Source organism: Pelobates fuscus, chromosome 9 (assembly GCF_036172605.1).
Source record: "Pelobates fuscus isolate aPelFus1 chromosome 9, aPelFus1.pri, whole genome shotgun sequence".
Classification (NCBI taxonomy): domain Eukaryota; kingdom Metazoa; phylum Chordata; class Amphibia; order Anura; family Pelobatidae; genus Pelobates; species Pelobates fuscus.
This window is the reverse complement of record NC_086325.1, coordinates 49,024,399-49,049,962: the sequence shown is the minus strand read 5'-3', so window position 1 is coordinate 49,049,962 and position 25,564 is coordinate 49,024,399. Positions and strand designations below refer to the sequence as shown.

The 25,564-nt window shown below is 39.9% G+C and overlaps 1 protein-coding gene across 2 annotated transcripts in view; it reads left to right on the top strand.

Moving 5' to 3' along the window:
• The window catches only part of LOC134572756 (sodium- and chloride-dependent neutral and basic amino acid transporter B(0+)-like), a 55,425-nt gene that overhangs the window by 8,216 nt on the left and 21,645 nt on the right, over nucleotides 1–25,564 (top strand). For both annotated transcript variants that reach the window (XM_063431920.1, XM_063431921.1), the window contains exons 3-7: nucleotides 12,337–12,468; nucleotides 16,572–16,733; nucleotides 17,975–18,110; nucleotides 19,660–19,792; nucleotides 21,182–21,322. In XM_063431920.1, the coding sequence (XP_063287990.1) occupies nucleotides 12,337–12,468; nucleotides 16,572–16,733; nucleotides 17,975–18,110; nucleotides 19,660–19,792; nucleotides 21,182–21,322 (704 nt within the window). The remainder of the gene's footprint in view (nucleotides 1–12,336; nucleotides 12,469–16,571; nucleotides 16,734–17,974; nucleotides 18,111–19,659; nucleotides 19,793–21,181; nucleotides 21,323–25,564) is intronic.

Sequence of the window (25,564 nt, the reverse complement as noted above, 5' to 3'; positions counted from 1 at the left end):
CCATAGACTTTGAAAAGGAGCCCGCGTATCTCTTAATATGGGGATAGATAGAGACTTATAGTGGCAGCAGCCTGGCTACTGTCGACTGTGTGTGGTATAAGATTAAGTTTGATTGAAATATCAAAATATTTCTGCTCTTTGTCCAGAATGTTTTTATATTTCTACTATGACTCTCAGACCTTTAAAATAAAGCTACAGTATTTTATATTTTATATTTATATTACTATTCCTGTAGTGACACATGGCTTATACTATACCTATAGAGACATGCAATGTATATTATACCTATAGAGACATGCAATGTATATTATACCTATAGAGACATGCAATGTATATTATACCTATAGAGACATGCAATGGATATTATACCTATAGAGACATGCAATGTATATTATACCTATAGAGACATGCAATGTATATTATACCTATAGAGACATGCAAAGTATATTATACCTATAGAGACATGCAATGTATATTATACCTATAGAGACATGCAATGTATATTATACCTATAGAGACATGCAAAGTATATTATACCTATAGAGACATGCAATGTATATTATACCTATAGAGACATGCAATGTATATTATACCTATAGAGACATGCAATGTATATTATACCTATAGAGACATGCAATGTATATTATACCTATAGAGACATGCAATGTATATTATACCTATAGAGACATGCAATGTATATTATACCTATAGAGACATGCAATGGATATTATACCTATAGAGACATGCAATGTATATTATACCTATAGAGACATGCAAAGTATATTATACCTATAGAGACATGCAATGTATATTATACCTATAGAGACATGCAAAGTATATTATACCTATAGAGACATGCAATGTATATTATACCTATAGAGACATGCAATGTATATTATACCTATAGAGACATGCAATGTATATTATACCTATAGAGACATGCAATGTATATTATACCTATAGAGACATGCAATGTATATTATACCTATAGAGACATGCAATGTATATTATACCTATAGAGACATGCAATGTATATTATACCTATAGAGACATGCAAAGTATATTATACCTATAGAGACATGCAAAGTATATTATACCTATAGAGACATGCAATGTATATTATACCTATAGAGACATGCAATGTATATTATACCTATAGAGACATGCAAAGTATATTATACCTATAGAGACATGCAATGTATATTATACCTATAGAGACATGCAATGTATATTATACCTATAGAGACATGCAATGTATATTATACCTATAGAGACATGCAATGTATATTATACCTATAGAGACATGCAAAGTATATTATACCTATAGAGACATGCAAAGTATATTATACCTATAGAGACATGCAATGTATATTATACCTATAGAGACATGCAAAGTATATTATACCTATAGAGACATGCAATGTATATTATACCTATAGAGACATGCAATGTATATTATACCTATAGAGACATGCAATGTATATTATACCTATAGAGACATGCAATGTATATTATACCTATAGAGACATGCAATGTATATTATACCTGTAGAGACGTGATATATACTATAACTGTAGAGATCTGCATCATACATTATACCTGTAGAAAAAATGTATATTAACAGGTTCTTAAGAACAGATACCTGTACTGAAGGAAAAGACTGAAAGAATTGAAAGCATAATAGCCAAAAATAAAAAAATATCCAATTGTGATATATTCTCAGAAAGGCTAGTTTGGTCTACAATTACACATTTGCATAGTTACATAGCTGAAAAGAGCAATGTGTCAATCACCTTTCTCACATCTCTTTTTCCTGTTAATCCAAAAGAAGGCAAATAAACAAAACCAAAAAACAGTTTAACCCCTTAACCCCTTAAGGACACATGACGTGTGTGACACGTCATAATTCCCTTTTATTCCAGAAGTTTGGTCCTTAAGGGGTTAAGGACCGGCCTGTTTTTGCGATGTTTGTACGTTAAGGACCAGAGCAGTTTTAACACTTTTGTGGTGTTTGTGTTTAGCTGTAATTTTCCGCTCTCTCATTTACGGTTCCCATACAAGTTATATATTGTTTTTTTTCACGACAAGAAGGGCTTTCTTTACATACCAGTATTTATATTATGTCATATATTGTATTTAAAAAAAAAAAATAAAATATGGTGAAAAAAAAAACAAAAACATGTTTTTGGACTTTTACTTGAAAAATATTTTACTTATCTACAAAAGCTAATGAAAAAAACTGCTAAATAGATTCAAAATGTTGTCCCGAGTTTAAAAACACCCAGTGTTTACATGCTTTATTGCTTTTTTTTGCAAGTTATAGGCCTATAAATACAAGTAGGAAATTGCTGTTTCAATATATATATATTTTAAATGTATCAATAGTGACATTGTTACACCATTATCTGTCATAAATCCCAGAAACACACCTAACATGTACATATTTTTAAAGTAGACAACCCAGGGTATTCAAAACGGGGTATGTCCAGTCTTTTTTAGTAGCCACCTAGTCACAAACACTGGCCAAAGTTAGCATTTATATTTGTTTGTGTGTTAAAAATGCAAAAAACGCTAACTTTGGCCGGTGTTTGTGACTAAGTGGCTACTAAAAAAGGCTGAACATACCCCATTTGCAATACCTTGAGTTGTCTTCTTTTGCAAATGGTATGCCATCATGGGGCTAATTCTCATTCCTTGGCTACCATACGCTCTCAAAGGCAACCTAACCAATCTGATAAATTTCAATACAAAAAAAAAGTAAAATCAAGCCTTATATTTGACCCTGTAACTTTCACAAACACTATAAAACCTCTACATGTGGGGTACTGTTATACTCAGGAGACTTCACTGAACACAAATATTAGTGTATCAGAACAGTAAAATATATCACAGCAATAATATCCTCAGTGAAAGAGCTGTTTGTGTGTGAAAAATGCAAAAAACTTCACTTTCACTGACAATATCATCGCTGTGATATGTTTTACTGTTTTGAAACACTAATATTTGTGTTCAGCGAAGTCTCCCGAGTAAAACAGTACCCCCATGTACAGGATTTAGGGTGTCATAGAAAGTTACAGGGTTAAACACAGTGCTAGCAAATTAAATTATCTGGACTTTTGGCCTGGGTTGGCAGGCAGGTCCCTCAAATTGCAATCATTAAAATTACTTAATTAGGTAAAAATATTACATAAATATGCACGTAGAATTTTAATATATATACATATTTATATATTTGACGTCTACGTGTATATTTATGAAATTATTTATGTAATTATGTATGTGGACATATGTATATTTCGTATTATTTTTATTTATTTATTTATACATAGATATATATCATTACATTCTAAGTGTATTTTGATATAAATATATATATATCAATATCAAAATACTGTTAGAATAAAATTGCATATATATATATATAATTTTTTTTAATTATTAAAAATTATTTTTATTTTTTGTTATTTATTTTTATTAACATATTATTTGTATTTTATAATAATATATATATATACCATATATATAGTTATTATATATATTCGTGTATAATTTAAATATAAGTGTATTTTTATATTAATATACGTATATATAAATATAAAAATACACTTAGTATGACATTATAAATATGATATATATACATATATTATATATAGGTATATATAGATATAATACATGTATATATATCATATATATATATATACACATATTATTATTTTTTTTACACTGATTGGTTTTTTTTACACTTTATTTTTGATTTTACAGATGCAGGGAGACTGCCTGTCAGCACAGACAGTCCCCCTGCAGGCAGACACATGGACCCCTATTGCGGTCATGTGATCGAGTGATCACATGGCCGTGGGGTCCTGATCTGCCGAGGGGGGACTGCCCGGGCAGACAGGCAGTCCCCCTGGACCGGGAGGAGAGCTGATCGCCGCCGTGGGACCGACGGCGATCAGGTAAGTAGCCCCTGACCGTTATGACGGTTCAGGGCCGTCAGCGGTCCAAACGCACATTTTACCGCTGACGGTCCTGAACCGTCAGCGGTCCTTAAGGGGTTAAAGGGGCGGAGCCGAACTGCCGAGGAAAGCGGTCGCAGGAAACTAGAGCTCCGGACATAACACGACGAAAAACTGCTTAAACTAAACGAAAATTAACCACTGACCCCCAAACGACTGCAGAGACCCCCCCACGAAGCAATATGGGAAAGAAAAATAAAAAACTGGGGCCTGCCAAACCTACCTCCGGGCTGACGATCGGCGATATGTGGAGGCAAGCACGAGGCACGACGGAGCCCAATATAGCGGCCCTTCATGGCGGCTGTTCCGATTTTTCGGATGATCTCTCTGGAGACGCTGAGGACGACTACCTAACAGCCCCAGCCATACCACAGAAGACCAGGCCCCATGAGACGGGAACCAACGCTGAATTGGTAACCACAGGGGTTCTGAAAGCCCTACTGGCAGATCTCCAAAAGAATATATTGACAGATGTAAATGCACTCAGGGGAGAAATACAGGGCCTAACAGGCCGCATCAGCACACTGGAGGCATCTTCACAAAGCCACCAGCAGAACCTATTGTCCTTACAAAAGGCGGTACAGGACTTACAAGGGCAGAACCAGCTATATGAACGCCGCTTCGCGGCACAAGAGGACACCAGGAGAAAGTTAGAGGGCTCCCAGACGAGATATTGGAGTCCGAACCGCCGCACGTTATACGGCGCATAATAGCAGCTATATTGCCTCATGGACGGCCCGAAGCCATCACCGCTGCAGACCAATTTCGGATCCCTAAACCCCCCAGGGCACCGCCTTCAGCCACGAGAGACACTATAATCACATTCCGCACTGGTAGAGATAAAACAATGATCCTCACGGCCCTCCGGGGCAAAACCCCACTGCAGTTTGAAAACAGGGAACTGACCTTCTTTACCGATCTCTCAAACGGCACCCTGGCCTGGCGCAGGTCGCTTCGACCACTCACCTCTCTGCTCCAACAAAATGGAATCAGCTACAGATGGCGGAACCCCAGGATTCTCAGCGTACTACAAGGAATAGACTCCGATGTGATCCACGATATCCAGGACGCATCAGACCTTCTGCGAACCTTCTTGGCATCCCACAGGACTCACTCACCCAGGAAAGACTCCTTCACCTGACCACATTGGATCATAATTGGGACCCGGTGAAAATCAACCCATTTATCCCAAGAGGCTCAACCCCTGTATCCTACGCTGCGGTCACCACCTAATACTCGCGACACAACAAGGACTGTACAATCCTCGGAAGCTGAATGAAAGACACCCCAACAGATACCCCTGAGACACCTATAAGAAACACAGATTTATCTCTGGACTTGTAATGTATAAGCCTGACTTACCAGGTGCTACCCCCCCGAGGCACAGCGGGGCCATGACCCCTCCTGACCACACGAGACCCATAGACAGGCTCTTTCCCGAATGAAGGGCCATATAGTAGTTTTACTACCCCCTAAAACCTACCAGCGGCGACGAGATATAACCTACTCACGCACACTCATCACACAAACGACCGGACATGGACGCACAACATTCGAGGAGCTGCCGGGGGACACAAATATGGACACTACCACACAACTGACCACACACACACACCAGATCACCCAACTTATACACCTCTACACACCTCTAGATACAAGCCTGCCTTGCAGCAATGGGGTACTGGCCAATAGAGGACATGACGCACACAAAAGTCTCAGACTAGCGTAAGCTAAGTTAGGGACGGTCCCCCCTCACATATGCTCGCAACCTTCACCATGTCTGGCACAGCGACTATCCCTGAGAGACCCATGACAGACTTTACACGACAGTTGGAGGGCCTGCAAGTTATTTTTACCTAACCTCCCACACTGTATAGCACAACACAACTAAGTTGCATGTTCAATGTTTGAGATATGCGACCGACCTGCCTACACCTGTAACCGTAGGGAACTCTCACGATGCTGTCTAACACTGTTAGATTTATATATGTTTATGACTTTTTAAAACTAATCCACGTAGTTACCTATCTATCGCTTTGAGCAATGCGCAGAAAGAGCCGTACCCCTCTTCAGAACTTCCCTGATCACATCCAACGCAATACTACAAGCCCATCTAGAAGCATACATACTGAAAACGACCGACCCTATTGTATGCTTACCTAGCCTGGCAGGTTTGATATTTACCTTTAAGCGTCGAAATCTCTTAAATACCTAGCATAAACTTGAGAGGATACCACTGAGGCGGCCTATTGTATAATTAAAAAGGAACGAAGAAAGAAAAATAGTAGGCAGATTAAAATATGCACTGTACACATAGGGCTACTTAATTAAGGGAGTGCTCATAATAAATCCTAGCATGAAGCCATTTTGTCTTTACAACCTGATGTCACTGTTAGTATTCTGGGCTCTATCTCAACTCTTTAGTCTAAGCAAGTTCATTATATTTAAAAATGTGCATTTGTTTTCTATGCAACGATACTGGAAAACTGTGTTATAACTGTAGGTTGGTAACCGCTGTTGTGGCGACACAGACCCTGTTTGCATTCTTAATAATCGTACTGTACTAATCCTTGCACTGCTACCATGTCACCCCTTGCAGAGTTATTACAGTTGACTATATGTGTCTCCTTAAACCGTTTTGCGAAGCTAGCTAACACTACCCAACTTTTTTTTTTTTTTTTTTTTTAATATATACCCTAGCATGAGGTCCTAGGAATATTGACACTGGCAGGTGCTGACGACCCAACTCACCTACCTGACTATCCCGGTTAGCAATGTATATGTATATTGCATGTAAACTTACAGCATAGTTCCACTAGCTGCCGTATATGACACACAACGTTAATAACCAATGTTATGATGTCCGCAAGTGTAATGTTTCCCACTGGGTATCTCCTCTGACTTCTCCTAACTGTCAAGCTCATTTCGATTCTTCACTAAAGCAAGAATTCAAACAATTATAATCCTGACATATGTATAAATGTTTGTACTCCTCAGGAATGTATTGCCATATATTCCACACAATCTTCACGCAACGAAATCAACCATAAGCCTGTCTAGTTAAGCATGTTTAAACCACCCTACAGATGCTCAAAAGTCAGTTACTTTCTTGTTCATAAAAAAAATGTATGCTGTTGAATTTGCCACACTGTAAAATCCTATGAAAAAGCCTGCAGTTGCTGTTGTAGCTCTGCAAGCCTGTTGTTACTGCATGCACAGCAAAAATAAAGAATAAAAAAAAAAAAAAAAAAGTTTAAAGCACTTCCAATTTTACAACCAACTAGGGAAGAATTTCTTCTTAAACCCAGAATGAATTAGTTAGTCAAGTCCTAGCAATTCCTGATTTAGCGGCTGATAGTTCAGTCATCAGAAAACAAATTCCGATGGTGCAACTCACAATCAGATTCTCTATGTTTAACATTTAAACTGTCCAAAGTTTGGACTCAATTTGAAAACACTTATTATTTTCATCACTGGTCAATCAATTGCAGGAAGAACAATGTCTGTTTATTCAGATACCTGTTAATCAGTGACATGATCCAACAGGTTTATTTAACTTTAAAAAAAAAAAAATCTTTATTCATCATATTTTCTTCACATACTTAAATAATAATAGAAAACAACAAAAACAACAAATAAAAAAAAAATTAAATAAAAAACAAGCAAATAATTTACGACTGATAACAACATCTTCAAGAAGAAGTCTCTAATTTGAGTTCCTATTACTCTTATTCAGACAATATTAACTAAGCAAAGGAGAAAGAGCAGAAAAAACATATATATATATACATACACTCATACACATACGCTTACACCGACGTACAATAATTTTAAATCAACACATGCCACCCTTTTAAGATCTCTTACTCATTGCCATTTTTAAGCCCCCCTCCAGCTTCTTTTATCAATAGAGCTACATTCTACCTATGTGAGATAAATGTATGCCAAAGGTGCAATTTTTGAACATGCTTTTCACTATCATTATGTGCTATTTTGCACCTTGATTCAGCAGCTTCAATCTCGCTCACTTTATCCAATGAATTCTGTATGGTTGGACAGACCATAGTCTTCTAGAACATAAGAATAAGGGCCTTTGCCGCATTTAATAAAAGTATAACAATTGATTTTTTTTTTTATATTGAGTTACTGATAGACCTGTGTGGTGTAAGAGGACATTCTCAGGTTGGAATGGTGGGGCTTCTCCCAAAATTGTTTCCATCGTTGCCCGTACACCCTCCCAAAAGGATGTTAGAAGATGACAAGACCACCAAATATGTAGGTGTGTCCCAGGGAGTTCATTGCAACACCAGCATAATGGTGGTTGTGTCGGAAAAAAATTATGTAAACTAGTAGGTGTGTGATACCAAAATAAAAGTATCTTATAATTTGTTTCTTGACATTTGGTGCATACTGTACTATAATGATTCAGTCTCAAAACCTTTAACCACTGTTCCTCAGAGAATGATATCTCCAAGGCCTCCTCCCATCTCCTATACTTTACCGCTAACATTATCTTTTGTAAAAAAAAAAATCCTGTGCCTAATTGATTTCCTTTTGCAACATAGGTCCTCAAATTTTTTAGTTCCTCTGCTCAACATATGCTTATTTGGTATGGATTAATAAAAATGCTTAATCTGAGCATATTAATATCTCTCCATGAATGTAGGTATTTTATTAATTACCAAATCCTCCAATTTCCATAATCCCAAAGAGTTTATCACCCTTTGGATCGGTATTACCTCACCTGGTCCTATGAAAGCTAACCTCGTTTTGTGAATGCCTTCTGCTAGTTCTGGGTTATATGTAAGCAGTAATAGAGGGCTAGGTATAGGTGAGGCTAATGTACCTTTTTAAATCTGGAACCATACTCTCAAGGTTGCTGAAATAGGGCTATTAGGGGGTATCTGCTGTGGTATTCTTAAAGTTTGTAACCACGTTAAGACAGTTAGTGGCATTGGGCAACAGGTTTTTTCCATGGCAAGCCAGGACTTATTAGGTCCTTAACATGCCATTCTTGGACTTGCAACAGATGTGCTGCTTGATAGAATCACTTAAAATTTGGAAGTGCCAGTCCCTCTTTTGATTTCGATAGGCATAAAATGTCATGTCTAAGGAGTGGGCGTGTTCCTCTCCATAGAAAAGTTATAGCTGCTCCACTAAGAGAGGAAAAAAAGGAATGTGATAACTCCATTGGGATTGTCTTAAATAAATACAGAATGCGTGGTAAAATATTCATTTTTAACACATTGATACGCCCTATCCACAAGATATTTAGCGTATTCCATTTACGGAGATGTTTGTATGTTGTTTAATAATCGTAAGTAATTAACGATAAATGCTTGGGAGGGGTCAGTGGTTAGCCAAATTCCCAAGTACTTCATTTGATATTTACACCATTTAAATGGAAATTGGGTTGACAGACTATTATTTTTTAGTGAAGGAACTGTAATATTTAATATTTCACATTTTGATGCATTTAGCTCAAGGTTTATTTCACTTTTAAAATATCTGCATCACACTGTCAATATATGATCGAAAATTAGCTAAGATAAAATTATTGTGGATTTATAATATATGCTCATATAAGCGACCACGTTGACTGAGTTGTCATTAGTCTGTATTATCTCTTCTTTGAATGAAAACGGGAAGTGTAAAAAGATAAACCTTGCACTGTGGCCTAAAGGTTTAATAAGCAAACAATGAGAAATCAAATAATTCTTCTAGCTATTAAGTCATTCGGGGTTTTCCAAACTGTGTGCACATAGCAAAGAAGTAAAGCACGTGGTATAATGTTAATATTTGCACACTTACATGGAATGCCATTGATTTCACAGTGATATTATTTGCATTCTTTTCTTTTTTAATTAAGGTTTAACTTATTGTGTAATTTTCAAATAAAATAGTATTAGCCCATATAAATTTCATGGCCTTAAGTACATGAACAAAAACAAAAATGAAAATGATTCTTTTATTGGCACCCAAATAGAAGCAATGTTTAAACAGAGAACCTGTCTTCATAAAGCCTGATAAAGGTTATCTGTCGAAATATTGCTGCCATTTGGATGCCCATTAAAGGATCTTAACGTATAACAATCATTGCTGAACATTTTATTACTGTTTATACCCGGATTATGATGGGTAACTGAGCCGTGATACTTCTAAACCCTTGGAGGACATATATTCATTTAATAAGGTTGGTGCTTTTCCTTTTTTTGTTGGTAAAAGTACACAGATACACAACGTACTTTTGGCTAGTCCTCGTAGTTTTAGTCTTATTCAGATACATCACAAAATAATGCAATCGCTATAAACCATGGCTGCTGAAGTAGAGTTTAGCAACTTTTAACACTGCTCTCTCTTTTGGGACTACCTTTCCGATAAGTAATTTAATCTACTGCCTGAACAGTGAGAAATGTCATAGCCAATGGGAAGTGTTAATTTTGCGGAAGAATGCATTAAATTAACTGGGTATAGGTTTATGACCAACGCATACAAATATGTTTAGTAGAGTGATGTTTCATGCAAGACCTAGAAACCATGGGTTTTCTAGAAATAAGGAGAATGTTACTTGCCTGACTACAAAGTACTTAATGTGAAGATTTATAATAGAGGAATAAAGGTTCTTGTGGTTTGGGGATAATATTCTTATCTTCAATGGAAGGACTTGTTGAATGTTTTATTATTATAGCAAACAGCAAGCTAGATGCGTAAGCATTGTATACTATGCTGTGTCAGCTAAAGTCCATACAGAAATAAACTGTAAACACTTATGTGAAATAACTTGAAATGCTAGCAGATAACTTGACACCCCATTCACCATAAATCTGTGGGATGCACTGACAATTTAACTGTGATATCTGAACAAGCAATATCCAGCTCACAGGTATCACATAGCCTTCATGGTGTGACAGAAAGTAGACTTCCATCTTTAGGTGACCAGTAGCAACACACAAATCAGTCCTATATGTGACCAAATGATGTTTGTACATCTATAAGGCTGACTGAATAACTAGACAAAGACATAACAAGGTCCAAACATTGACAGGGCAGTCTTATGGCTGAATAAATCAATGTCACACATTGAACTAAATAATTTATATTTTAGGATTGTAATAATAGAAAGGCAAAGCCAATGGCATATTTCTACATGCTTGGCTTGAATTTTACACATATGCAATTAGAGTGGCAGTCTAAGAACCATATCCATTATGTGCTGTTGAGGTGGTTGTGGAACTACTAGTCTCCAGGCACTGACCTCTGATTCTGGATCAGACCATTATTGTGGGGCTTAACCAAAATCAAGTGGAGCAGAGGCACCTACTTTCTCATGTGGAAGTTCCACACCTCCATTAGCAATATCAGTTATGTCTATATTTGGATATCATTGATAGGCAAAGTGTCTCAAACTTGAAAAATCCCTCAAGACTTTTTTTCACTTGACTCATTTGAGGCATTTTGAGCAAAATAGAGACAGCCGTAGTAAGAATTTGTAAAAGTGAGATGATAAAGAGTTAAAAGAGAAGGGCCGCAGGAGGAAATATTCAAACACAGTTAAAGCTCTGTAGTGTCTTAGACGTATTTCAGTAGATGTAGTGATGAGAGAGTGCAATAGTTGGTCACTGAAGATCAGGCGGGTATAATGGAGAGTGAAGTGAAAACAATCACCCCCGGACAGGTGGTTAATGGTAGATGATGAAAAGAGAGAAGGAAACGGTGGCCAATATAATATGTTTGTTCAATACACATTGTGTACTCTACATTTCCCCTTTAACTGTAGTCAGTGCCTTCTGGTACTGCAAATTTGTTTATTTGCCACAGCATAATTATTTTTTCACAGGTTTATTTTCAACATCTCCAGTGCTTGCAACATGGTAATGGAAGACCCCATGCATGCTTTTGTCTTTCTAGCATTGGCCCTGTTTCTGGTTCAAACCTCTTTCACACCTCTGATGCAATAATTTGGGGAAGAGGTGGAGTAGAGCACTACGTATATCACGGTCTTAAAAGTGCATACCTGTTTTCTCTGCCCCCTCTCCATCCACTGGGCTTCATTACCCAAAATGACACCAGAATTTGATGTTTCAGCTCTCGGTCTGTAGCACAGCATGCCTGAGGCAGGAAGGACCAGGTGGTTTTTTTTTTTTTGCCAAGGCACGTTTCCTGCTTCCCCACCAGAAGATCTAAGAAAATGTTTTTTTCTTGGGGCTTGAAGACTACTTCCTTAGGGATTGCTCTACTGATGTACTCTAAATATAATATACATACATATAATCTTTTTCCATAGATTAATTGGTGATCTTTTTTGTTATTCTCTATACAGGTGCCTTTCTAATTCCATATACGATCATGCTAGCACTTGCTGGCCTCCCGTTGTTCTTCTTGGAATGCTCCTTGGGTCAGTTTTCCAGTCGAGGACCAATTTCTGTATGGAAAGTCGTACCAATTCTACAAGGTATCTTAATGTTCTCAGTATTCTCTTGTGACCCATTTCTTGCTCTCCACAAGTTTAAAGAGCTAATCCAGACGTGGACCCCTTGCTCACGGTGCCTAGGGAGATATCAGCTATGCCTCACTGATGATGCCTAAAAAGGTAGAAACGATCGTCTGGGGTTGCTGTGTCTCTCGTGCAGAGGAAACTTGCTGGCATTTCGGATCTGGACTGCCCGTATGGGTGGGACCAGTCTGATATGTTTCAGAGATGTTCTCTCTGTAATGGCACAAGATGAGCAAAAACCAGCTTGAGAACTGAGCGGGGACCCACCGAAGGGCAGGCTATTTCAGCTGCTACCCGTTCTCAGTATTCTCTTGTGACACATTTTTTAATGTCTCCAAATATCCTTTCACCTGCCTCTCCTTCATGGAAATGGCTTGTTATGTTTTTGCATGGCTTTTTAGGTGTTTTTCAAGCAACTCAAAGAGAAGCAAAAGGTGTCCCAATTTGAATTAATTTATTTTTCCATCCCTCAAGGTTGGTGGGAGAGATTGAATGCAATTCTCTGTTTCTGAATGAGAGGTAGTTGTAATCTACCTTCAAAGCTTCTGTCTCAAGTTCATTTAGTTGTATTCAATAAATATTCAGCCAGTGTGCCTCTGGCTACCTCAAAGCTGAATTGGATATATATTTCTCTAAGTCAGCTATGCTTCAAGTTCAGATTTAGGTATAGCAGGACATATGCTAATAAGGACTCCAACAGTACCTCTACCCCAAGAGACAACCACATTCACAAGTGCAGAAAATAGAAATAAGGACCAGGCAGTTGTATAAGGGCCAAGGCAGTTTGATTGGTCGAGCTGCAGTAACCTTTTGTTCTTAAAGGGACACTATAGTCACCTGAACAACTTTAGCTTAATGAAGCCGCTTTGGTGTATAGAACATGCCCCTGCGGCCTCACTGCTCAATCCTCTGCCATTTAGGAGTTAAATCCATTTGTTTATTAACCCTAGTCACACCTCCCTGCATGTGACTTGCACAGCCTTCCATAAACACTTCCTGTAAAGAGAGCCCTATTTAGGCTTTCTTTATTGCAAGTTCTGTTTAATTAAGATTTTCTTATCCCCTGCTATGTTAATAGCTTGCTAGACCCTGCAAGAGCCTCCTGTATGTGATTAAAGTTCAATTTAGAGATTGAGATACAATTATTTAAGGTAAATTACATCTGTTTGAAAGTGAAACCAGTTTTTTTTTCATGCAGGCTCTGTCAATCATAGCCAGGGGAGGTGTGGCTAGGGCTGCATAAATAGAAACAAAGTGATTTAACTCCTAAATGACAGTGAATTGAGCAGTGAAATTGCAGGGGAATGATCTATACACTAAAACTGCTTCATTTAGCTAAAGTAATTTAGGTGACTATAGTGTTCCTACCGCAGTTTTGGGCCTCATTCAAGTTTCCAGTCCTTTTTTCTATTTTCTCTGCTTCAAGTTTGTCTAATTTGGCAATTTGGCCTAAAATTTAAAATTCACTGTGGCTTCAGGGCTGTAATAGTTTAATAATTAGAAAAACCCCTAAAATGTGTTTTTGTGTCAGTATTTTGTGTCAGTATGAAAATTGGACTTCCCATCTGACAATTAATTACAATTAATAAGACAATTAATTTATAATGTTGGCTGTGATCATACAATTGCAAACTTTGCAGTCCTGCTCCTGGAGCTTTTTTTAATTTCTGACTATTTTGTGTTAAATGATAAAGATCTCTCGCCAGTTCCAAACAATTCACTGTTTAGTAACTAACCGCTCGTTAAATTCTTCAACTCATTGGACAATTTGTAGCGATTCTTTATCCATTCAATATGTCACATTAAGGTGGAACATGTATCTTATTGTTTAAGTCAGCTCAATATATGTTTTTTCATTTACTTCCAATTTTGTCTTTTTTAAATTCATGCAGAATTTTTATTGCATGTTTCCCTTTTTGTTGTAATCAGTATGAGCACATCTTGGGCTTTGAGTGACTGGTTATCATTCCTTATAGATGATCCATTAACTATTAAGTTAGAGTTAAGTGTTTGCCCTTTAAGAAGTGGTTCATTGCCTTAGTCTTTGTGAGCTGGATTATTTACCAGAACGAAAGGTGTTAGACCTTAACGTCCTACTGTTCAAGCAGCAACCGTATTTTAAGTTATGTTTGGTTATTATTTGACAAACCCACTGCATGTAGTATCATTCTATCTTTTAAAGATTTGTTGCTGACGCTGGAAGTGGTGATTCTGGAAAAAACATAGCTTTGTTATTACAAAATGTCAGCAATATAGTTGGCATCAGCAAATGTCAGCTTGGAATATAGTTGGCATCAGCACATGCACCCCATTCCTAGCATTTGATTACACTGCTACAATAAGCTCTGTCCTTCAAACGGGACTAAAGATACTCACAGGAGTGGAGAAACTAACTCATCTGGCATACTTGGCAGGGCTGAATTTCTGCTCTCTCTCATGAACAGTGAGTGGAAAATGTGAGCCCTGCTTATAGAGCAAAAGCATAGGGAACAATCCAGACATTGTCTTGCATAATCCCAATTATTGGTAACATTTTCTAACTGATAAAGTTAAGTGTTCGATACACTAGGCCAGGTCTAGGCAACCCACGGCACTCCAGGTCTTGTGGACTACTTCTGAAATTATTAGGGCAAACAGTACCCTTGTTTCTATTTGAAAGAGAAAAGAAATGGGCATATTGTGTGTAATAACCTATACATCCAGGTATAAAGTATGTGATGTCACACTCAGTGAAAAACACTCAAAAATAAGCAGTACTGCCATTAGTGTATCCTGAACTAAATAAGAGATTGCCTGTAGAACTGCATGGATATAATACCTTGGTATGTCTGCTGCAGTCCATTGCTCCAATTCCTGATTTGTACAAATACAGAGAATGGTGCAACGTATGGGAGGTTTCATTTGAAGCTATTTTTTTTTTTTTATAAATGTTACAACAGCCATCATGCATGTGAAAACCAGGTAATTTTGCCTTGCCTTGTCTTTATATACCTGAATTAAAGCTGTCTGATTGCCTGGAGCATGCTCTTAAGGCTGCATACCTTGAATTCAGTATTCATTTAGAAAACAAAAACAATAACGTTGGAATAATCCGTGGTGTCTGTTATAAAAGGCTATCTTTTATTCAGTCAGTGACCTAATTACATGGAATATTTACATATCAAATCTGCATTTAATCTGTGTTTAATCTTCCTTCTCTGGGTTGTTGATCATCTAACTGATACAATGACTGTGTGTCATGAATTGGAAATAGGATCTCGTAAAATTACTGTTTCTTTCTACCTGCAGACAATGTTATCTTTTCATAGTTATTAGCAACAACACACAATCGCTTGATTGAGTTCGGCAGAGCGTGCTTGGGTTTTATTTACAATAGAATTATTTTGAAGTTGGTAGGATAAACACTTCCTAGCAGCCTTCCTGTTTTGAGTAACAAACTCTGCCTGAAATATCTCTATAGAGTAGTTGTGCAACAGGGACTCAAACTCGTTACATCATGTGCAAAATCTAAACTCTAACAGACATGCAAAGCCGTTTAAACATCATAGGGCTTTTCAATTCCAAAATGTAACAAAATGTAAACAGTCCAACAGTTCTGGATGTGATATGAGGTCACTATGAGTCAATAATTTTATTACAGTGTGTGCATTTTGGGTATACACAAAGGCTGCTTTTTATTTAATCTTTTATGACCTAATCATAAAATTAGTTACACGAATCTGAAATAACCAGAAATGATCAGCCAGTTAATTCGAGATTTAAGATTTATGCTGGGAATTATTTTTTTTTACAAGGAAATGTGATAATGTATGAGAAGGTATCTGATTTCCTGTAAAGATCAGAGGTGGGGTTTACCTAAAGTGGTCATAATGTAGAAGAATGTGGGTGAAGTTATTATCAAGCCATGTTCCCGACGTGCATCAAAGGACCCCTAAAAAGTGTCCCTAAGTAAAAACACCTAAGCTGCCTTAAAAAAAGGCTCTCGTTAGGTAAATGCATTGTCTACAAAAAATATTTTGATGTGATATTGAAAATATTAACTGGATTCTCTTTCCTTTCAGGTGTTGGAGTGATGATGGTTCTTATTACAACATGTGTTTCCATTTATTATAACATTATTATTGCCTACAGCTTATATTACATGTTTGCCTCATTTCAAAGCATACTTCCTTGGTCTCAGTGCTTTGAGTGGGCAGATGAAAAGTGCAGTAAGACCATCCGAGGTACGTTTTAATGAAGCGATTTAATCGACATTCATGCTAATGAATATGTGACTTATACCTGACTATAAATGGTTATATGATCATAGTTCATATGATCACTGTTTCTAGAGTTGTCAAACTATGTTTTATAGGGACCTCTCCAAAAAGAGATACTTTGACATAATTTTAAATGTAGCCCTGAAAAAATTATTTTTTTTAGCTGTCCCTAAATTAATTACTGATCTGACACACCTATATTGATATAATTGTGATTCAGTCCAACTCCTACTGATGTTTGGTAGATAGCATATCATAACTGACTCAAATTGAGACCCGTTAACTGTGTTATTTAACTCAATCTAGACTAATCCGACGCAGACATAGTTTTGTAATTGGGATAATGCGTCAGCCTTGCATGCCTTGTCACCTTGCGTGTAGTATTTTTTATACTGTATGAGGTTTTTTAAATTATCAGTGTCAGATCTACCACATCTTTCTGGACTTGTGCTACAATAGGTTGGCACATAAAAAAAACACCTGTAGGAGGGAAATAAATCATAAAGGCCTTTTTAGGATTGCCTTTTGATTATTTCTCTGCAACAACATATCAAATGGATAATCTATGCACCAAGATAACATTAGCTCAGAGAAGCAGTTTTGGTGTATGAATCATGCCCCTGCAGTCTCACTACTCAATTCTCTGTCATTTAAGAGTTTAATCACTTGATTCTGTGTATGCAGCTATAGCCACACCTCCCCTGGTTGTGAATTCTTTTTTCAATTTTAGTCAGTACAGTGTGTTAACTTTAGAAGTTTTGATCTCCTGCTCTGTTAATTGAACTTCAATCACAGATAGGAAGTGTCTGCAGGCTATTAACAAAGAATGAGATAATAAATTATAAATTAGACTGTACAATAAAGGATGTTTAAACATTAGATTACTCTTTACAGGAAGTGTTTAGGAAGTAAATCACATGCAGAGAGGTGTGACTAGGGCTGCATAAACAAAGGGATTTAACTCCTAAATGGCAGAGAATTGAGCAGTGAGACTGCAGGGGCATGATCTAAACACTGAAACCACTTCATTAAGCTAAAGTTGTTTTGGTGGTTATAGTGTCCCTTTCTAAGTGAATAAACAATAAGGAGAATTAGATCCTCGTCCCTTAATTTGCACACATTTTGTTTTAAGAACATGTTTCCTCCTAATTAAGAGTTTCTCTGTATAAATGTTTACTTAATATATTATTCTATCTTTATTTCAGGTTCATGCAATGTTACATTATTTGCAAATGATGTCGTCACATATAACCTTACCTATGTCAAAGAAAGAAATCTAACCTGTATGAAGGACAGCAGGGTCCTAGAGCACGTGGACCTGCCAAGCAAACAATACTGGGAGTAAGTTAACAACAGCTCCATTATGGATACATCTTTCACTGTCGTGACTATTCTTAGTTGTGAGAGATAAAGTAAATTCTAGTTCTAATAAACAAACTAGAACATGGGTAGGCAACCTTCGGCACTCTAGATATTGTGGATTTCATCTCACATAATGCTCTTTCAGACATGATGCTGGCAAAGGAGATGTAGTCTACAACATCTGGAACACCTGGAGTGCTGAAGGTTGCCTAATCTGAACTAGAACCTTTACAAGACCTTACTAAATCATTTACACATATGCCCAGATAAATCCAATTGTGTTCCCCAGAGGTTCAGGACACAGGCATTGTGTTGTTTAAAAGGCTTTAGATGTATCCATGGTAGATTGCAATTTGCAATGCTTTGTATCTATGTATTTTATTTTTGGGGAATGTAGTCACTAAACCAAGAATTGTTGAGAGTAGGTCCATGACATCATTAAGGCAGTCTTGGAGTCCTAGAAGAGAGGAATAGAGTTAAGATCACTACAGGGCTTTTTTGCAGTACAGATACTTGGTGTTTACTAAGCAGCTATACTTAGAGCATATGGGCATTATACCTACATACAGACATTATTTTCATTTTATGGTGTCATTTTCAGGAAGCTTCATTACCCCAAACCCCTTACAAATACCCATAACTAGGCTTTTATCTATTTACGTTATACCCGCTGACAAAAGTGATTTATATTTGCATGTTGCATTGCAATATTTTAAATTCTGCTTGAAATACTATATGGAAATGGATACTATATAATTTTTAAAATGTTTACCCTCTTTTGAAAATGTAGGAATTCCTGAATATAAATCTGTACATACAATTGCTGGTTTTGACCTACATTTATGCACAAGATATAACCTAGTAACAGTATTTCAGCACCAACAAACCTCACCAGACAATAGGCAAGGTAGGGAAACCTTACAAGAGAATGGGCAAGGTAGAGGAACTTCACCAGAGAATGGGCAAGGTAGGGAATCCACACCAGAGAATGGGCAAGGTAGGGAATCATTACCAGAGAATGGACAAGGTAGGGAATCATTACCAGAGAATGGGCAAGGTAGGGAATCATTACCAGAGAATGGACAAGGTAGGGAATCATTACCAGAGAATGGACAAGGTAGATAAACCTCACCAGAGAATGGGCAAGGTAGGGAATCATTACCAGAGAATGGGCAAGGTAGGGAATCCACACCAGAGAATGGGCAAGGTAGGGAATCATTACCAGAGAATGGACAAGGTAGATAAACCTCACCAGAGAATGGGCAAGGTAGACAATCCTCACCAGAGAATGGACAAGGTAGGGACACTTTACTTGAGAATAGGTAAGGTAGGGAAGCATGCACAAATTCTCAGTTATTCAATGTGTTCTTTATGGAAAGTCCTCCAATATAAAAAAGATAATGGCATCTTATGGCCTAGTACATTGTTGGAAAAAGCAGTGAAGAAAAACAATAAAAAAATTAGTCTTATTTCTTACATGTAATTTAAATAAATCTATACATATATGCACTTATCTAATCTTTCATAGGAAAGTAGCGCTCAAACAGTCAAGCGGCCTTGACGAGACTGGTGAAATCGTGTGGTACTTGGCTCTATGTCTCCTTCTAGCTTGGATAATTGTTGGTGCTTCCCTTTTCAAAGGGATTAAATCATCCGGAAAGGTAAAGTAGTAGTTTAAATACTACCAGGGATATTTACTATAGAGGGAATTGTAAGGAATTCAAAGGGAAATTCAGATTTAAAGGAACAGTGTACGCACTCAAACCGCTTCATCTCACTGAAATTTTCTCTGTGCAGTGTCCCAGTCCTCTTAACCCTGCAGCTGAAAACATTGTGGTGTTATGAAAACTGCAGTGTTTATCTTGCAGGGTTAAGACTGCCCTTAGTGGCTGTCTAATGAGGTAAGCAAAAAAAGTTATATTGACCCTTTGATAGCCATGGGGGCTGGGGTTGGTGGTGCAGAGGGGGCTCTATAATCCTAACACTATTCCTTTAAGGCCAAAGTAGCTTAACTGGAGGTACAGCTGACTTTGAGAATGTTTCCTGTTTTGACTTTAAGTCTAACATTCACTTTAAATTCCTTGAAAATTCTTACTACCGTTTTCATGAAACTATCCATTATTATATTAAAGTAAATCTCTGTAGTTCTGATATGATCCAATGGCACACAATGTTTAAGAAGGCACTTAAATTATAGCACATATGATGACTTAATAACTTTCGATCTAACTAGAACATAGAAACTTTTAATAGCACTGGGTTCCATTTTAGCTACAGAGCAAAGATCTCTGGCTGTCAGGCATGTGAAAGTCTTAGAAAGTCATAAACCAATTAGGCCCCTGGGCAATAGCCTTGCACCCCCTTTCTCTGTGCCATATATGTTATTATAAGTATCCTCAAGTCTGGTAGATCACTAAAATACCAACCTAGTGCCAATGCAGACAGTATTAAATACATTGACATGAATCATAAAATGAAAATGAAGCATACCTGATATCCAGAGACGTAACTAGAAGTCATTGAGCCCTGGTGCGAAAATTACCATAGGCCCCCCACATGTTTCCTCCTTCCCCAGCCCCTCCACACACCTCATTCCTCCCCCATAGCACCTCCATACGTCTCATTCCTCCCTAGCCCCTCCATGCATCTCACCCCCCCAGCCTCTCCATGTGTCTCATTCCCTCCCCAATAGCCCCTCCATGCGTCTCATTTCTCCCCTAGCCCCTCTATGTGTCTCATTTCCCCCCAGCCCCTCACTGCATCTTATTTCCTCCCCCATTCCCTCCCTCATAGTCCCTCATTCCTCACTAGCCCCTCCATGCATCTAATATCCCCCCAGCATCTCATAGCCCCTCCATGTGTGTCATCTCCAACCACTACCCCCTAGAGATACTTGTAATGTATATTTTAAAAAGCTTACCAAACCTATTATTTCTGATTTTAAGAAGCTTCAAAACATCTTTGAATCATAAATCATTGCAATAATGTCATAAAGACCGATGTCCCAATATTACTATTTCTTCTCTGATATTTTACTGTATAATATTCAGGTGGTGTACTTTACGGCAGTATTTCCCTACATTGTGCTTATCATCCTTTTGGTCCGTGGAGCTACACTAGATGGGGCCTTTGATGGAATTGACTATTATATTGGAAATCAGTCAAACTTTACGAAACTTAAGGAGGCAGAGGTATGTAGCTCTATTCTTCGACTTACTATTATGTTCCATAGAAATATTTTTGTATATCATTTTATTTCTATCATGTTCATATTATACCTAAACGCATAATAATAATTTTTATTCTATCAAAAGAAAAAAATGAAAAATGAAAGAGATGGACACATTAACAAATGCATGTATATCTAAACCTGCATCCAGGTGACTTTAATGATAATTAAAGTTATTTCTAAGCTTAGTTTTATATGCATCAATATTCCACTACTAATCTATTTAAATTCATAGAGAAAATGTAAAACTATACAAATTAATGATTGGTTGCTTTACTTGTTGTATGGGAGATATAATTCCTCTGTTATCTCTATGCCCCCTCTCTTTTGCTTACACTTAACATCTCATCATATCTTACCATTTCCCCTGTAACGGAACCGCTGGCACCCCGACCGGGTACCCTCCGCTGACGGATGCTCCTAGTGCTTTCCGAGGTCTCCAAGCACTCCACCAGACACCATAACCACTGTAGACTCCCACGAACCGCCGCAGCTTGGTTGGGGTCTCGCCACGCTACCCACTCTGGACCCACGACCAGGGTCCAGCTTCCAGTAGATGGACCTCTCCGAATTCCAGAGCGCAGGAACAGGAACCAGCTCTTAGCAGAGCTCAGCGATTATACCCTGGGGAGTATAGTGATTATAGCAATCCCCAGAGTGTAGTTCTCCAATCCCCCAAACATGAGCCGAAACTTCATGAAGGTACAAGATGATCTGATGTGCTAGCACACCCAGTCTGCTTTTATTTCCATCTTACACATAAAAGACCGCCCACAGGGGCGGGGTAAAACAGCCAATAGCATAACGGTTACAACCCACAAGTTCCCTCCCCTCAGATAACCAGTTAACATAATTATTACAGCCAGGTAAAAAACATTTTTTATACATGTGCTATAACTTTAAAACCCTACATCCAATATTCATAACAATTACATATTTGAACTCAGCACACTTCAAACATAAACCCTTCCAAAAATCAGACAAATCCCTCCAGTGGATCAAGAGTTAGGTGGAAGTCCTTTATGACCAACCGCAAGCACAATTTCCTGCCCAAAACAGTTCCATAGATTTGGGCTGTGCGGTCGGTCAATTTCATGCCGAAAAACGACTAAGTCCCATTTCGAACGGGACTTAGTCTCTGGAGCTGCAAGTTCCGTATGGGAGAAGGTAAGGGTCAGCGGTGTTCGGCAGAATGTGTAGCCGATTTTAGTTCCACAGAATCTTTAGCATACACCGCTGACCGCATTCGAATGACCAAAATGGCCGCCGCCACGTGTTCGGCTGCCGAATGGCGGCCACCCAGCACTCGGCAATTAACCTGCAGTAACCTCACAGCCTGGGAGGTAAATTGCCTGCATACTTTAACTTCTGGGTGGTCCGCCTGTGTGGTACTTGGTTCAGTAAGCCCTATTTACTGAACCAAGTGGGAGAAAGCCAGGAATAAGTTATTTTACAGGTCTGGGGACATAGTCTTAAAGGGACATTGTTCACCAAAGTTACAAGATGTCCCCAGACGGTTCTTAAAGGGCCATACACACACAATAAAAGTTCATACTTTTCAGGGGCCATAGTCTTAAAGGGTATTGTTACCCAAAGTCTCAATATGTCCCCAGACAGTTCTTAAAGGGCCAGCAGCAGTACAATAAAATACCATTCACTGTGCTTAAAGGGCCAGCAGTCGCACAATAAAATACAATTCACTGTGCTTAAAGGGCCAGCAGTCGCACAATAAAATACAATTCACTGTGCTTAAAGGGCCAGCAGTCGCACAATAAAATACAATATGCCCAAATATAGCTCTCTAAACGTACCAATTTTCAAGGGGCCATAGTCAGCAGGTAGGAGGCGGGCAAACAGGTTTCTCCAATGCCCAGTGGCGAGGTTGGTTTCGTCACATTTCTCCCCTTTTCCAAACAGACTAACAGGGTACCTGACCTCTTGCCGGTCAGTGCCCTTGTTAGTCCAGCAGCCCACCCACAAAACAGGAACAGCAGTACAGCCCACCCACAATAAATGGTGATTACACCTGAGTAAGGAAAAAACTTGTCCAGGTCCAGATGCCTCACCATGGCTGTGTGGGGGACTGGTAGGCTGTTTTGGTGGGTTGCTGAGTGGGCAGAGGCCAGCGGTACTCTGCCCTGGTGCCAGCACTACCACGGGAGTAGTCTGGTTGGAGCCTGGTTGCTGGAGACCGACTGTCTCCCCTTTAGCTGCGCAGCTCTGCTGTTGGAGACCGATTGTCTCCCCTTTAGATACATAGTTCCGCTGTTGGAGGGGGAGACCGACTGTCTCCCCTTTGGCTAAGCAGCCTTGTTGCTGGAGGACAGGACTGACTGTCCTTACACCCTGTGCTGTAGGGACATCTGGGGAGGAAGGACGACATCTGCACAGTTGTGGGGCTTACAGTCTCCCCCTGGTACATTAAGCTGCCGCTGGGGAGAGGTGGTAACAGGCTCCTCTCCCGATAGAACACTCTGCCGCTGGGGAATGGAGACTGGGCTCCCAATTCCCTGCACATTAATGATCTGCCGCTGGGGAGGAAGGACGGCACCTTCTGCTCCCTGGGGTACACACTGCCGCTGGGGAGGAAGGAGGGCACCTTCAGCTCCCTGGGACACACACTGCCGCTGGGGAGAAAGGACGACACCTTCTGCTCCCTGGGATACACACTGCCGCTGGGGAGGAAGGACGACACCTTCTGCTCCCTGGGATACACACTGCCGCTGGGGAGGAAGGACGACACCTTCTGCTCCCTGGGATACACACTGCCGCTGGGGAGGAAGGACGACACCTTCTGCTCCCTGGGATACACACTGCCGCTGGGGAGGAAGGACGACACCTTCTGCTCCCTGGGATACACACTGCCGCTGGGGAGGAAGGACGGCACCTTCTGCTCCCTGGGGTACACACTGCCGCTGGAGAGGAAGGACGACACCTTCTGCTCTCTGGGACTCACACTGCCGCTGGGGAGGAAGGACGGCACCTTCTGCTCCCTGGGTTACACACTGCCGCTGGGGAGGAAGGACGGCACCTTCTGCTCCCTGGGGTACACACTGCCGCTGGGGAGGAAGGACGACACCTTCTGCTCCCTGGGACACACACTGCCGCTGGGGAGGAAGGACGGCACCTTCTGCTCCCTGGGTTACACACTGCCGCTGGGGAGGAAGGACGGCACCTTCTGCTCCCTGGGGTACACACTGCCGCTGGGGAGGAAGGAGGGCACCTTCAGCTCCCTGGGACACACACTGCCGCTGGGGAGGAAGGACGACACCTTCTGCTCCCTGGGATACACACTGCCGCTGGGGAGGAAGGACGACACCTTCTGCTCCCTGGGATACACACTGCCGCTGGGGAGGAAGGACGGCACCTTCTGCTCCCTGGGGTACACACTGCCGCTGGGGAGGAAGGACGGCACGTTCAGCTCCCTGGGTTACACACTGCCGCTGGGGAGGAAGGATTGCACCTTCAGCTCCCTGGGGTACACACTGCCGCTGGGGAGGAAGGACGGCACCTTCTGCTCCCTGGGGTACACACTGCCGCTGGGGAGGAAGGATGGTACCTTCAGCTCCCTGGGACCCACACTGCCGCTGTGGCTTGGGTGTCCCCCACCCGGCTCGTTCGGCTTGGTATTGCAGATCCTCGGCCACATGAGCCTCAAGTATCCGGACAACGCTGTCCGGGACATTCGTGCTAAAACACGCCAGTCGCCATCGCATTTCCCGAAGGAACGCCTGCTCGTAGGTGAGCGCTGCCCAGGTGCTAACTCTCTCCATTCTGTTGTGAACAGGGCCGCTGTACGAATACGAACGTTGCCCTCAATTGTAACTCCAAACGAACTGTGTCTCTGAGCTGCTTTACCTCGCACTAGGACGCCATCCCACCGCTGCCACCACTGTCACGGAACCGCTGGCACCCCGACCGGGTACCCTCCGCTGACGGATGCTCCTAGTGCTTTCCGAGGTCTCCAAGCACTCCACCAGACACCATAACCACTGTAGACTCCCACGAACCGCCGCAGCTTGGTTGGGGTCTCGCCACGCTACCCACTCTGGACCCAAGACCAGGGTCTAGCTTCCAGTAGATGGACCTCTCCGAATTCCAGAGAGCAGGCACAGGAACAGCTCTTAGCAGAGCTCAGCGATAATACCCTGGGGAGTATAGTGATTATAGCAATCCCCAGAGTGTAGTTCTCCAATCCCCCAAA